This window comes from Quercus robur, chromosome 6 (assembly GCF_932294415.1).
Source record: "Quercus robur chromosome 6, dhQueRobu3.1, whole genome shotgun sequence".
NCBI lineage: Eukaryota > Viridiplantae > Streptophyta > Magnoliopsida > Fagales > Fagaceae > Quercus > Quercus robur.
The window spans coordinates 12211418-12226113 of record NC_065539.1 but is presented as its reverse complement, the minus strand read 5'-3'; the positions used below and the strand labels follow the sequence as shown (position 1 = coordinate 12226113).

Below are 14696 nucleotides of genomic sequence, written 5' to 3'. Positions count from 1 at the left end.
GTGTTCTCTCTCTCTTCTTCCGATCCCTTTCTCATGGAGGGTCTCTCATATTATATAGCTCCCTTTAGATCATCTTGATCCTACACTTGTTGATCATCTTAGCCCTTACTTGAGTACCCGTTCCATCAGACACCCTCTTTGGCTTTCTGTGAGTTGTGGTAGCCAAGGCAGTACTGTTCTAAGGTCTTCTCCACATAAATGCGGTCAGAAAAGTAGTTGTAGTGCATTTAATGCGGTGGTAACATCTTTTCCTTAGATATTTTTTGGTCTCCTTCCTTCCTGTATGTTCATGAAACACGTCCCTATCATTAGAGTTTTCTGGAGGGTCATTCTAATTACTGGAATAGATATTTTAGCTGCATTCATCATATCCGATGAGGAGTTCCTACTCGAACCACCTTCTATTCATTCCTTATTTATGAGACTTCAAATTGAAACCCCTAATGACTACTTGTTCCTCCTCGGACCATTTAACGTCCTCGGACCAAGCTCAATGCCCAATATATAATCTTGGGCCCTCATCCCTACAGGACCCTTTTGATATATGTAATAGGAAAATGATTATCACACGTAGTATACTAGCATGTACATACAAACTATGCCATACAAGTTGAAATTGTGTTTTGAAAAAAATTATAAATTTGTTTTTTTCAAAACACAATTTCACCATTCACAATTTTATTTGAAATTGTGTTTTCAAAACATGATTATAACATATTAAGCGAGTGTATACTAGCATTGTGTGATAAGTTGTGTGTAACAATATTTTTTTGTATGTAATAACTTCACACACAATTACCAAAAATATTTGGAGTCTATAATCCCTCCCTCCCCGCCCAATGTGAAAAGATCCTCAAGTAGGACCGGTTACAAACTAACCATAGGGCTATCAATTTTTTATGGGCAAATTACAACTTACCCACCTGTGATTTGACTTAAATTTAAGTTGCTTACTTGTGATTTGAAATTTAACACTTTACCCATCTGAGGTTAGCTCAGTTAGAGTTCTGTAATCCACTTTTGTTAAAAATAGAGTTAAATATGTAATTTTGCCCCAATTTTATGCCTCTCTCTTCCCAAAACAAAAAACACATACAAAAACAAGACAAAACAATCTAAAAAATGGAGGGTTTTGTAAAAATTAATATAACAAAAAAAAAAAAAAAAAAAAAACCAACAATAAATCTGAGCACTTAGCAATAAAAATGTGGTGTTGGTCTCTCTCTTAACTCACATAGATGTTGAACAAGAAGAACATATACCCAAAAAAATAAAACCCAATTAAACTCTACAAATCTCATATTACCCTTCTCTCTCTTGCTTGGAGTGATTGACGTGGATGGTTGAAGTGGATTTGAAGACAAAGAAGGCTTACTGACCTCTAGAGACTCTGGAATTGAATCCATGAATTACCTCCTTTTGCAATGGATTAAGGTGTTTTTAATAAAGCGTAGTGTAGCAAATGGTGGTGACCAGTATTCAGTAAGTTATAGGAATTTTATAACAAAAACTTTACTCTTATTATTTTTTAATGCTAAGACATCTGCTTTTTCACCTAATTGATCCCTTGCATCCTGTTGAAATTGCTTGCTCCTTAAATTAGTACTGTTGCCTTAGCTATTTTTCATAATTTATTTTCGTTAGGAATATTAACTTAAATTGTTGTCTTCCATAAGTAAGATGCCCTTTATCCAAGAGATTTGAATGTTGACCTTTTTCTTTGTTATTGAACCCTTCTTTCTCATTTTGCTTCGTGGGTTTCTTTCCTTTTTTCTTTGTTTGAGGTTCCCAGTTGTGGGTTTATTTGATTTGAAGTTCTTTGTTTAAGGTTCATTAGCAACTTTTGACTAAAGCTTGACTTTATCTCCCCTTTGTTTTGGTGGGTTTTGTGTGCATTTATTTGTTTGTTTTTTAATTTGGAGTGAAAGGCTTGGCAATGGAGAATAGTGCTTGTAGAAAGATTCATCTCCAACATAAAGAAAAAATTTCTTTTGGCCGGAGCTTTAATGAAAGGGATGTGGGGGAGAATAGATTATGATGGTTCTTAATTTTTGCAAAACCCTCCCTTTTTATCTTGTTTTTGTGTGTGTTTTTTGTTTTGGGAAGAGAGAGACATAAAAGTGGAGCAAAATTACATATTTAACCCTATTTTTAACAGAGGTGGGTTACATAACTCTAGTTGAGTAAACTTCAGGTGGGTAAAATGTCAAATTTTAAACCACAAGTAGGCAATTTAAATTTTGGTCAAATCACAGGTGGGTAAATTGTAATTTGCCAATTTTTTTATTTATTGACTCCTAAGATTTTAGAATTATACAAATCAACTTGCCCATCTCAATTCGGTTAACTACTTCCATTCATAGTTTCATTTAATAATTTTGTGAAAAAACTCTATCATCATGCAAAGAACCATAAAACTCAAACAAGCATAGCACAATATGGAGATTTACTAGTTTTTCTCCATTAGTTTGTGTAAGGTATGTCAAGAACTTTGTAACTCAATTAATTGACATCTCTTAATATTTTCAAATAAGACATTCACGGTTCAAATTTATCATTCCCATTTTAACTATCAAATTACTATAAAAAAATAAAAAAAAATTGTACAGGGCTTATGTGTTGTGGCCATTAATGTATGTTGGTATTGAAGCTTGTGACAACAAGTACCTAGAAATGTAGTGTTTGAGCTTCAACATTGAGTTGATGTGCATTAATGTGGTGATTTGTAATGGATTGATATGTTGATGCCTTGAAAATTAGGTTTTGACCATGAATTTTCATGTTTTAGCTAGCTTAATTTAGAGAATGAATGAATGTTTTGCAAGGTGGCTATAATTGGGGGAAAGATAAAAAGACTCACGTGGGTGTGGGTTTCTTTATTTATAGAGAAAATTTTCTTAGAGTTCGTAGACTTTAAGTTACGGAACTTCATTTTTTTTAAATGATAAAAAATATATTTATCTTATAAAAAATCGAATTAGTGATATATGTTTCTTTTAATAATAAGTTCGAAAGTTATACATGTTTTGAAAACAACTAATTAATTTTAGCCGTAAATACCATTTTGTAAAAAATCATAATTATATTGTAAAGCTTATCAAATGTATGCATGTTCACCATCATTTTGAACCGAATCATTGAAAATCATGACATTAATTGATTATAGTTATTATTTTTAATGGCCAATCAAAATCAATTAACATTGATCATATTCATTAATGTCCACTTTTAATGTCACTACTTACTTGATGACAACTTTCAAATTTTATCCAAATAATAACAACTTTACCTTTAGATTCCAAGGTGATCTATTTTCATGTAAATTTTGTCATATGTCAAATTTTAAAATTTTAAAAACATGTAGGATATGTTTTTTTTTTTACCTTTGGTATGTTAAGTGATCATTTTACGTACCCTCTTTAAGTTTTAATGAAAATGATTTTTCAAAAGTTGTAAAATGTAGTATTTACACTTGAAAATCAATGTCATCTGACCCAAAAAGTGACAGGATCCATTAGATATCAAAGGAAGCAAATGCAATAAATTTGAATAATTATTTTGGACACGATTTATTAAAAATAAAATGGCTAAAGAAATTTTTTTTAAAAATTCCCAATTTTTGTTCATTTGTTGGGATAGGCCAGATCTGATATCTGGAGAAAAAAAAGAGAATAGACTAAATTGATTACGCTAAGAACTCATACTCACCATAATCAACTAATTGAAGAGAAAGATATTCAGAACCAAGTTCTCCCAAACAAGCTGCCAAATGTGTTTTAGTTGGATGATCTCATCGTTTGTTTCTAATGTTTTATTATAAGGGAATTGATTTACATGTCATTTCTTGAGAGCCTCATGAGATGAGAAATTTGCAATAGATTAAGAGCAAAAATTGCTTAATCTGTTTGGTTTTGTTTACTGTAGACTTTTACAGATAAAGAGCAGTTTATAACAAGTGGACAAGTAGTAATCGCTAAATATGTATAAGATATTGGTTTCTACATTTTTGTATTTATAGTTAAATCCTCTTAATTCCATGCAAGCCTTTAGCTTAAGCATCCAGTTCAAACAGTCAAATAGACCAGTTACGTGCTAATTAAATTATGATCAACCTTGGTGGTTTGGTGTTTAATTAATCTTGCATAGATCGTATTGGAATTAATTTGCTTGTACCAATATATTCTCTACATGCAAATTCCAATACGTATTTCCAATATCTTATCTGCATGCAAATTCCATTAATACGTATTAGCATTTAGCAACACCCAAAAAAAAAAAAAAACAAACAAACAAACTTCTGGCCTGGTAATCAATACGACAGTTCACTTGAACAATTGGATTAGATTCCAATCCTTTCAATGCCTGCTGTATCCATAATTGAACAAGAATACACGTCCCATGTTCATACAATTAAACAACTGTGAATTTTGGAATACTTTATGCTTATTTTGAACCTTTTTTCCCTATAATTTCTTCCAAGCCATTTCGCAAAGAAGATTAGTAAAAAAGCAGTACCAATCTCACTAAGAAAGCATCTAATAAAGGTTGATAAAGCAGCTATAATTGGTCTAGCAACAAAGTAAAGGGCTAATTAATATCTTACATACTCTAATCTTTAAAATCCCACTAAGGGATACTCCATCATAAAATATGGGTGTTGATTTAGGCACACTCCTGGCTGCTGAGATTGAGAAAGATATATTAATATGATATTTAGTTTTAGTTTTAAGTATTAATCCTGCGGTGAATAGTTGTTAAATGATCAATTATAAGCTACCCTTGCCCTGAAGAAAAGGGATGGGGGTGGGGAAGAGGGTACTCCATCTCCATGAAAATTAAACTAGTCTTGTTATTCAATGAAAAAACAAATGATGGGAATGCACGTGTGAATGAAGTTCCACACTAAGTCTTCCCCCTCACGGTTGAGTCATTGCCTCTCTGTGGGCCTTAAACAAATCTTATCAGATTCTACTTGCCGATGAGATTTTTCCTTCACCAATGCATCATCCATGACCTATGGTATGCCATCTATGAGAACGCACAACATTTAAACCTTGCACGCTCATCCATAGGAACCTCATGCCATACCCTATTGAGTAATTAATATAACATGTAGAGATACAATATTGAATCTTTTTCCTAGATCATCTCCATGCAGGCTTTATGGGCTTGTCTTGTTCTCACTCCAATTGCAAAAGAGACCCTCGTAAACTTTGCCACCATGTTGTGACACCACTTGATCAAAAAGCTTAAACTTATGACTTTTGACCTTATTATGTTATTTAATCAGCCACTCTTGTTATTATTATTTAATAGAAGACTTCACCTACACATGCATACTTAACATCAAAGTCCTTGACTTAATCTTTTGGGTTGATACAATATACACTTTTTCATAAGGAAATAAAAGGGATATGATAATTGATATGGACTAATCATGATATAGCCTATTGAAATGGGAAATCATGATGATACTAATACAAAAGGTAGCATTCGACATTATTTATTACAAACACATTCACTTCAAATAAACAAAGAAAAAAAATACAAAAGGTAGCAGTTTGACCCCACTATGAATTTATATTATAGCATGAACATAGAAACACCCTTTGCTGGATTCATTTACCGCCTAACGTATAGAACAAAAGCACGGTTCCAAGATCCATCGACAAACAAGACACAATGGACAATGCTATTTATTTTTGGACGTACAACAACAAACAAGTTGAAGTAATCCATTACTCCAAAATCTAACCACCACCATACTGCAAGTTATGCTATACGGTACCAAGGCGCGCAGTATGAAATATCAAAATGCTATGACATTCAACAAATGCCTTGGCCATTAAAAATAAATCAGATATTATTTAGAAATTGTGAAAAGCAAATTATAATAAATGATATATATATATATATATATATAGTATGAAATATCAAAATGCTATGACATTCAACAAATGCCTTGGCCATTAAAAATAAATCAGATATTATTTAGAAATTGTGAAAAGCAAATTATAATAAATGATATATATATATATATATATATACACATACATAATAGAATATCTTGCTGTATGAATTATGATAATTTTTCTTTATCATCAAACTCAAGACATTAACTGGTTTTTTATATAGGCAATGTTTAAACTCTAGATCTTTTTATATATAAGATATTTTACTAGTTGAGCTGACTAAAACTCACGTAAATTACCTATATTAATGACCATGAATTTCATAAAACGCAGCTAATTAAAACTGCCTATTTGTTTGATAGCTGTTGCACACCAACTGGTTACCACTGTTGATATGGCTTGTACACCCCACCTCGCATGGCTTACACTATTTTTTTCATGCCTCTTATAGTTTGTTCTTAATTATTAGGTTGCATGATTTGCATTTTAATGAGTACCTTCATTGAAAGCACACGATAAACAAATTAAGACATCTATGATCATTAACAAATGTAAAATGTCAATGCTACTTTCTTCTTAAATAGCAGCTACTAGCTTTTCATCCCCCACTCATTTATCTTCTTATAGAGCTAACTCTTCATGCCCTGCCCATCATAATTACAAATGGACAAAAATCAAGGTTAGGTTTAATGATTAATTGTAGTGGCATAGTCACATGACTTACTTATGTATGGATGGATTATTAGATTTAGTCTCATATTGTGGTATAATGGATGTGCAAATTGATGAACCTTTTGATGTGTATCCCTTCATGGATATATTATCTAACACCAATGCATTTTGAACACAACATATTAATAATTCTGTTTTTTTTTTTCCCTAGTGGGTTTGAACCAAAATTCAGCTAATAGGGAAGATATAATAATACCATCGAGTTTAACAACTCGTTGCAGTTACCAGATGACCATTCAATAAACTCGCTATTGATTCGTTGTCTAATAATAAAGCCTTATACAGCTTATAACACTTGTTCTTGTTGTTGTTATTTTTATTGCTATCTTATACAGCTTATTATTGCTAATATTATTGCTATCTGAAAGAGCATTTCATTCAAACCAAAATTAAGTACAAAGGTCTTTATCCAGAGCAATTAACACAATCTCTGGTCAAGAGTATTGTAGGGTTTAATTTCCCTTCTCTCAACTATTTGAAAAAATCATTTATAAAATTTAAAAAAAAAAAAAAAAAAACTATTTGAAAAAATCCCTCTTAAGAGACAATGGGAAAACAAATTAACAAAGTACTATAACAAATTCATATTGGCTGCGCATTTACCCAATGCGCGCTACACTATTATTAGATCTGCACACCCACACAAATTTGCAATCTACAAAATGACTTTTTAATAATTTTGCTTTCAGTGGTAATAATAATAATAATAATTTTGCAATCTACATATTAATAATATTTTAATTATTATGAAATATTTCTAAGAAGAAAAAAATGATGTTAAAACATAATCTTTTTTGTCAATAATATTAAAATTATAAAAGGAGTTGACATTTGCTTTAATTGCTTAATATATATATATATATTTTTTAAATTCTTAACCCAACCCAACTTACATTGGTCAGGTTGGATTGGGTTGGGTCAGTGGGTTGTGCAAAAAATATTTATGCTTTGTAAAAAAATGGACATTCATCAATTATTTAAAAACTTTTTTCAATAAATTATTTCAATTTATATAATATGCTTAAATTATATTCAAAATTTCTAAATTCTTCATCAAAATACCAAAATCAATTAAACTATAATTTTAAAATAAGAATAATAAAATAAATTTATATTCATGATGGGTCAAGTTGAGTAAGATAGGTTGAAAAAATTATCAACCCATTCGACCAAAGACTTAGGCTGTGTTCAATTTTGTAGTAATTGATATTTGGAAAATGTTTTATACCATTGATGGTGTTTACCTTTAAAGCATTTCCAATCCTCACATGAATCATCTCCTCACTCACACTCTCATCACTCACACCAAGCCCAAGCTGAAGGAAGGAGAGAGGTAACGCCGGTGAAGCCCAAAACTAGCCCTCGACCTATGGCCCTGTTGTTGTGTCTGCAAGCCCCACCTCCGGTGAAGGTAGTTTTGGCATTTCTCTATCCCTCCTCTCTCTTTTCACTCTCCTTATCCATCCCTCTTCCTCCCTTGACCCACTTCCACCTTTCTTTTCCCTCGAGACACACATCCTCTAATTGAGGTCTAGGCTTTTATGGGGTTGTTCCCATTTATAAAGTAGTTTTATTTTATTTATTTATTATTTTTTTTTTTTTGCTTTCATGATTTGGTTGAGGTAATAACAATGATTTGTTCTTGGGTTGCGATTGATTTATTTTAGTATGTCAGAAATTGAAAATTACAACTGGTCCATTGATTTGATCAATCAATATGTAAATGAATTTCTATGAATATATAAGAATATCCATGAATATTTGTAACATCTTGTTTTATTTACTTGGGTTGAAATTTATATAGTTGTTCGTTTCAAAAATTGTGGATTTGGGTATTTTTTGTTCAAATGAGATATATTTGTTCTATATATTTGCTTGGGTTGTATGATTATTGTAAAGTTGTGATGTTCAACTGTTCTATACTGTATTTATGTTGTGCTGGGATTGCTGAACTTTTCCACACTGTCTTGTGTTGCAGGCACGTTTCTTGTATATCATCTTGTTGCTTACACATTTAATTGAATGGTATGTCAAATAATTTCCTATGCTAAATATGTATGTCATAAGGCCGATTTTGGTTTTTAAATTGTTTATCCTATTGACCACCTAAAGGGTAAGACATGTGGTATTCATTGGCTGTGTGCCTGGTGTGTACGACACATGGGAAGAAGCCCGTGTCCAAGTTCATCAATTTTCTAGAGCCGATCACAGGGCATTCAAGAACAAAAGGGATGGGGAAGTTGCTTTTATGAAATTTTGGTAGATTGATGGTGGGAATGTACAAGAAGGATATTCATCCTATAAATATACTACTCATTCTTGCTCAAGTTCTAGTACTCCTTCAACTGAAGAGATCCCCTATTGCCTAGAAGATGTTAAATATGAATTATTGAAATATCAATTAGATATTGCAATTGAGCAATAGAACCATGCAATGAAGATTGCAAAGATTAATGCCAAAATGCTAAACGCAGTGGCATCCCAAGTCCAGAAGAACAATGAACTCAATCAAATGACACATCTAAATTTGGGTGAATGACCATGAAGGCTGTGGTAGTTGATTTTATTTTGTGTTGTGTTGGGATTTTTGTATGCGGATACCTGTGTAATTGTTATGTACACAAAACTTGGAGATATATATATATATATATATATATATGTTAATATTTTGAGATTGGAATTAATGGATGTGCATGTGTGATGTGTATAGGTAGTTTGAGAAATCTAATTGTATTATAGGTATTTTTTGACCCCCCCCTTCTTTTTTTTTTTGGAAAATGTTTTACATTGGAGAACCAAACACCAAAAATACTTTCAACTGAAAATATTTTACACTCGGAAAATCATTTTACAAGTTGCCAAACATAGCCTTAAAATAAAATTTCAACCTAACTCATGAAAATCGACTCGAGATGTCAAATTGAGTTGGGTTGGTGGTTTGATACATGGTCCTCATGCGTCTATCTTGCGGCCTTTAGGCTTTGTTTGATTTGATGGAAAAGGAATAAAAAGAAAAGAAAGGAATGACTTTCGTTTGTTTGGTTAGAAAGGAAAATAAAAAGAAGGAAGAATGGAAGGAAAACGGCTTTTATGGAATTCATTATTTTTTCCTCTTAAAATTGCTCTTATATCCTTAAAAGGTTTTGTCTATTTTTGTGAAATGACATTTATATCCTTATTAATTTATAATTTAAAAAGATAAAAATATAAAATACCTTACATCTTTTATTCCTCTTCCTCTCCGTATCCAAGCACACTTGGGGAAATACTTTCTTTCCCTACTCTTTTTTCTTTTTCTTTCTCTTCTCTTGCCTTCCCTTCCACTAAACCAAACATAACCTTAATTTTTTATATAATCGCACGCCGGCCTTACCCAATGCATAGCTGAAGGTTTTACTAGGTCAGTGGTCTTTTTCAATCTCAGTCCAAAAAACAAACATTACAAAGCATCTATGAGGGTCTGTTTCTGCTGACAACGATGCCAAAGAAGATGCTCTATAAGACAAACTTCTCGAATTATAGCATGCGTAAAATATACTTTATTATTATTTTATTTATTTATTTTTTGTGAGAAAATTATTTTATTATAAATTTTTTTTAAGTAAGAAAAGAGAAGGAGAAGGATGGATAAAGTATAGGTATTTTAGTCCCCAGGCCCACCTTGAAAAAAATACTCTACAATTTATAATCGTTTCTACTTTATAGTGAAATTTTACATCTAGATATTGTAAATTGTTTATACTTTCTAGTGAAATTTTACATTTAAATTCAAGATATTGTTTTAGAGCGCTCACATTAAATTGCAAAAGTATCACATTTTAGCTAATCAAATAATAAAAATCACCTACATTAGTTTATATAAAATTGTGTAAAAATATATAGGGCCCGTTTGGTACATTTATTTAAAAATTGAAAATTATTGTTTAAAAATTTTTGTGAAAATACATGTGGGTAAAAAAGTGTGTAAAAATACGTGAAATATTGTTTAAAAACTACAAATTGTTGTTTGGAAGCACTCACCAAACATCCCATAGTTACTACAATAATTTTTACTTGAACTATTCATTTTACATTTAATTTTTTATTTACTTTTTGCAAGAATAAAAGAAGAAAATGGAAAGTAATCATTGATGGTGAAGAAAAATAAACAATTAAAAAATTTTAAAAAGAGTTGATATTTTAATTAAATATAATAGATAATATAACTAAATGTTTTGAATAGTAATAAACAAAATTTTTTGGACGAATCTTATAGAATACTTTACATAAGCTATTTTCTTTTCTTCAAAAAAGGGTCCCACGTATTCCCAAACGATCCCTTAAGAAGTCCCATCATCGCCAGCTGCCATGCCCTCCATTGCTCTCTCTTTCTCTTTCACTCTCTATCTATCTCTCTCTCTCTCACTCTTTCTTGCCCTTTTTTTAATGTTAACTGTATATGCACCAACTGATCCCACTCTCAGTGCAGAGCATTGTGCAGTGCAGTGCAGTGCATTTATAAGTTAAAGCTACCTTCTTTAACTTAGCTTCCATTGAAACACAAACAAAAAGATAACATTTTTAATGTCTGATCACAAAGCAAACGACCAGCTCTCCAAACCGACATCAATCTTCGGGCTTAAACTGTGGGTGATTCTTGGTGTTTGTGTTGGAGCTGGGTTTGTGCTCCTTCTCTTCCTCATTTCTCTATGGCTGGTCTCAAAGCGCTCCAAATCCAAGAACTCTCGAAGACCCACAATCCCACTTGTCTCCAAAGAGATCCAGGAGATCAGAGTCGACCATGGTCGAAACCACCACACCCACCACCAAGAGCCGAAGCCAACAACAAGGTCTCAACTTGAACCCGACCCATCTCCCGAATCCGACCCAGTTTCCGCAATAGTTGAAAGACAAGCACTGCTTCCACCTCCAGAGGAAGAGAGCCCAATGGGGTACCACCAAAGGATTCACATTGAGATTGGGAAGGATCATAGGATTTCTTACCCTGAGCGTTTCTGCAGGTCTTCTTCTTCGCATGGCAGTGGGGAAGCTCGTGGCGGTGTTGATCAGGTAGCTATAGTGGTTCCTGAAGTTTCACACTTGGGGTGGGGGCATTGGTATACTCTGAGAGAGCTTGAGGCTGCCACAAATGGTTTTGCTGACGATAATGTAATTGGTGAAGGTGGGTATGGGATTGTATATCATGGTGTTTTGCAGGACAATAGTCAGATTGCTGTCAAGAATTTGCTCAATAATAGGTGCTTTCTTGCTAGCTTTTTGTTTATTTATTTTTTGCCGTTAGAATTTACTCTGTTCTTGAGATATTAATTGTGGTGCAATTTGCTGTTTAATTCGTGTTAGATTATTATTAAACCAATTGGTTAGTGTTAAAGAATTGATGAATTAGATATTTGGTATTTGGTAGGGGACAAGCTGAGAAGGAGTTTAAGGTTGAAGTTGAGGCAATTGGTCGGGTTCGGCATAAGAATTTGGTGAGATTGCTTGGTTACTGTGCTGAAGGAGCTCATAGGTACTTACTTTGTTCTTGCCTAATTACCCCAACTTCCTTTTTTGGACTTTGTTCTATGTTATTGCATTTGCTGGCTAGAGTTTATTAATGCCCAATTGAAAACGATTTTAAGTTGATTATGTACTTTTGTAAAGGGTGTTAAATATATCATCTTTGAGTCCTTAGAGATAATTGACTGTTCCCTTAAATGATAGGATGCTTGTATATGAGTATGTAAACAATGGGAATTTGGAACAATGGCTTCATGGGGATGTAGGGCCTTGCAGCCCTCTTACTTGGGAGATTCGGATGAATATCATCCTTGGAACAGCAAAAGGGTATGATCCAAATCACTCACATTTGAGCTTTATTTTATGATATTCATTCCTTTCACTGCATCTCATCCATGGCATTGATTTATTGGTCGCTTGAATAAAGCATGCTTATTTACCATAACTGGACTAATAATGTAGGCTAACTTACCTTCATGAGGGGCTGGAACCCAAAGTTGTTCACCGAGATATAAAATCAAGCAACATTTTACTTGACAAGCAGTGGAATTCAAAGGTTTCAGATTTTGGCCTTGCTAAGCTCCTAGGTGCAGAGAGTAGCTACATTACAACTCGTGTCATGGGAACATTTGGGTATGTAGGGCTGTGTATGTGTATTTGTACGTGTTTGTGTTTCTGTGTGTGCAAAAGAGGTAATGACAATCTTGTTTCTGTTTTTGTAGCTATGTAGCTCCCGAATATGCAAGCACGGGAATGCTTAATGAAAGAAGTGACGTGTACAGCTTTGGGATTCTTGTAATGGAAATAATTACTGGGAGGAACCCGGTTGATTATAGCCGACCTCCAGAAGAGGTTTGCACAATATTACTGATATCAATTTTGCTTCAAAGATATTTGAATTAGTCAAATCATTTTTCTTCTAGATTTCTTTTATGTCTTTCCTCTTCTATGTTTGCTTTGAACTAAAAAGCCTAGAATTTTCAGGTCAACTTAGTTGAGTGGCTTAAGAAGATGGTCGCAAACAGGAATGCAGAAGGAGTATTGGATCCAAAGCTGCCTGAGAAGCCTACTTCAAGGGCATTGAAGAGGGCTCTTCTTGTTGGTTTACGTTGTGTGGATCCCAATGCACAGAAGCGGCCAAAAATGGGACATGTTATACATATGCTGGAAGCTGAAGACTCCCCCTTCAAAGAAGTATGTATGCAATCCTGCTCAAAATTCAAGTTCAATGTACTCTCATTTGTTCAAAAACAATTTATCAGATCATATTATATGTCATCAATTAGTCCTCTCAACAAATAATCTATATCTCAACAGAGTAATTAGGAAATGATGCTTAAGGCATTTGGACCACTATAAATTATACAATTAGTAAGCAATTATCAAGTTTGAAAAACAAGTATTAAATGCTGGTTAACTCTTCTTACGTCTCAAACAGAAACAATAACTCCTAATGCATGTGATCAAACAGCAACAATAATTTAATAAAATTCAGCTAATGCATAACTTCTGAGGCAGTATATTTTTTATACCTTTTTATTTTTTTGGTCTTTTGACCAGAAATTGTAATCCATTACTGTTACAACAACTTCCATTTCTTTGGTTTGGTCTTTATGATACTCCAATTAATTTACCATTTCCCTTTCATGGCATTTCATTTCTCTCTACCCCCTCTCCATCCCTCACGGTCTGGTTAGCATCACTCCCTTTCATCTCCTCCACCCTTTATAGTTAGGTCAGTTTGAAACGAGTAAATTTTAGAATGAGATATCAAAGAATACAACAACTTCTTTGTTTTTCTAGTCAATAGAGTAGACATATCAATTTGATGTTACCACTTCTTTCATGTAGATATTTGCTAATCATGTTCTGGTTGTCTTGTCTCAGGATCGTAGAGCTGGAAGGGATGCAGGACGTGCAAATGGTGACAGTGCAAAGGATATGTTGAAAGAGAAGCAGGTGATGGAACCAGGAGACAGTAGTGAACGCGAAAGCGTAGTGAATCAAAATGAGGCAAGATGGAAGCATCAAGAAGACAAACTGTAAAGATATGCCGATCTTGTTTATAATTGATTGCACATGTTGTCTATAGTTGAATTAAACCTCAAATTCTTATTACACCAAAAATTATACCACAAATGCCAAGAGCCTTGTGACTCAATGGCATTCCTGGTTGGGTTCGAAACCTGCCTTGTTGTAAGCCAAAAAAAGAAAGGTACCACAAAATATCTAAACAAAAACAGTGAATTTTAATAGCAATAAATAGATGAAAGTAGCAAGAAGCGCCTATTATTGAACAAATTCTTGTCAGTAAACTGGGTATTGTCCCCCAAAAGTGTGGAACAACAGGTACCATCAAAGCCACAACCCTGCTCAATTCCATGTGAAGAAGAATCATTCAGGCTACGAATCCTATGGTTACACCCATGACCCATATGCTCTTGTCCTCCGTGGGTGGAACCGTGGAAGCAGTTCCTGTCTTTTGATTCTGGGTGTTGGACTCGCATCCCATTCCGGAAATGGGTCAGTTTGGGTTTGTGTCTTGGGCTTGTA

At 33.3% G+C, this 14696-nt stretch overlaps 1 protein-coding gene across 1 annotated transcript; it reads left to right on the top strand.

Annotated features, from left to right (window-relative positions):
• The first annotated feature begins 11040 nt into the window (after window positions 1–11040).
• LOC126732784 (probable serine/threonine-protein kinase At1g01540) lies at window positions 11041–14444 on the top strand. The gene is made up of 7 exons (XM_050435802.1): window positions 11041–11881; window positions 12049–12153; window positions 12348–12470; window positions 12606–12776; window positions 12866–12995; window positions 13128–13337; window positions 14031–14444. Exons 1-7 carry the CDS (start codon window positions 11208–11210, stop codon window positions 14187–14189), a joined length of 1572 nt encoding a protein of 523 aa, XP_050291759.1. The 5' UTR covers window positions 11041–11207; the 3' UTR covers window positions 14190–14444.
• Window positions 14445–14696: the final 252 nt, after the last annotated feature.

What these genes read in the sequence shown, in the direction of transcription:
- LOC126732784 (XM_050435802.1), top strand. Translation starts at nt 11,208, where the DNA reads ATGTCTGATCACAAAGCAAACGACCAGCTCTCCAAACCGACATCAATC. An exon ending in TGTGCTGAAGGAGCTCATAG is followed by an intron (nt 12,154 to 12,347) that starts GTACTTACTTTG and finishes CTTAAATGATAG; the next exon opens with GATGCTTGTATATGAGTATG. An exon ending in ATAGCCGACCTCCAGAAGAG is followed by an intron (nt 12,996 to 13,127) that starts GTTTGCACAATA and finishes TAGAATTTTCAG; the next exon opens with GTCAACTTAGTTGAGTGGCT.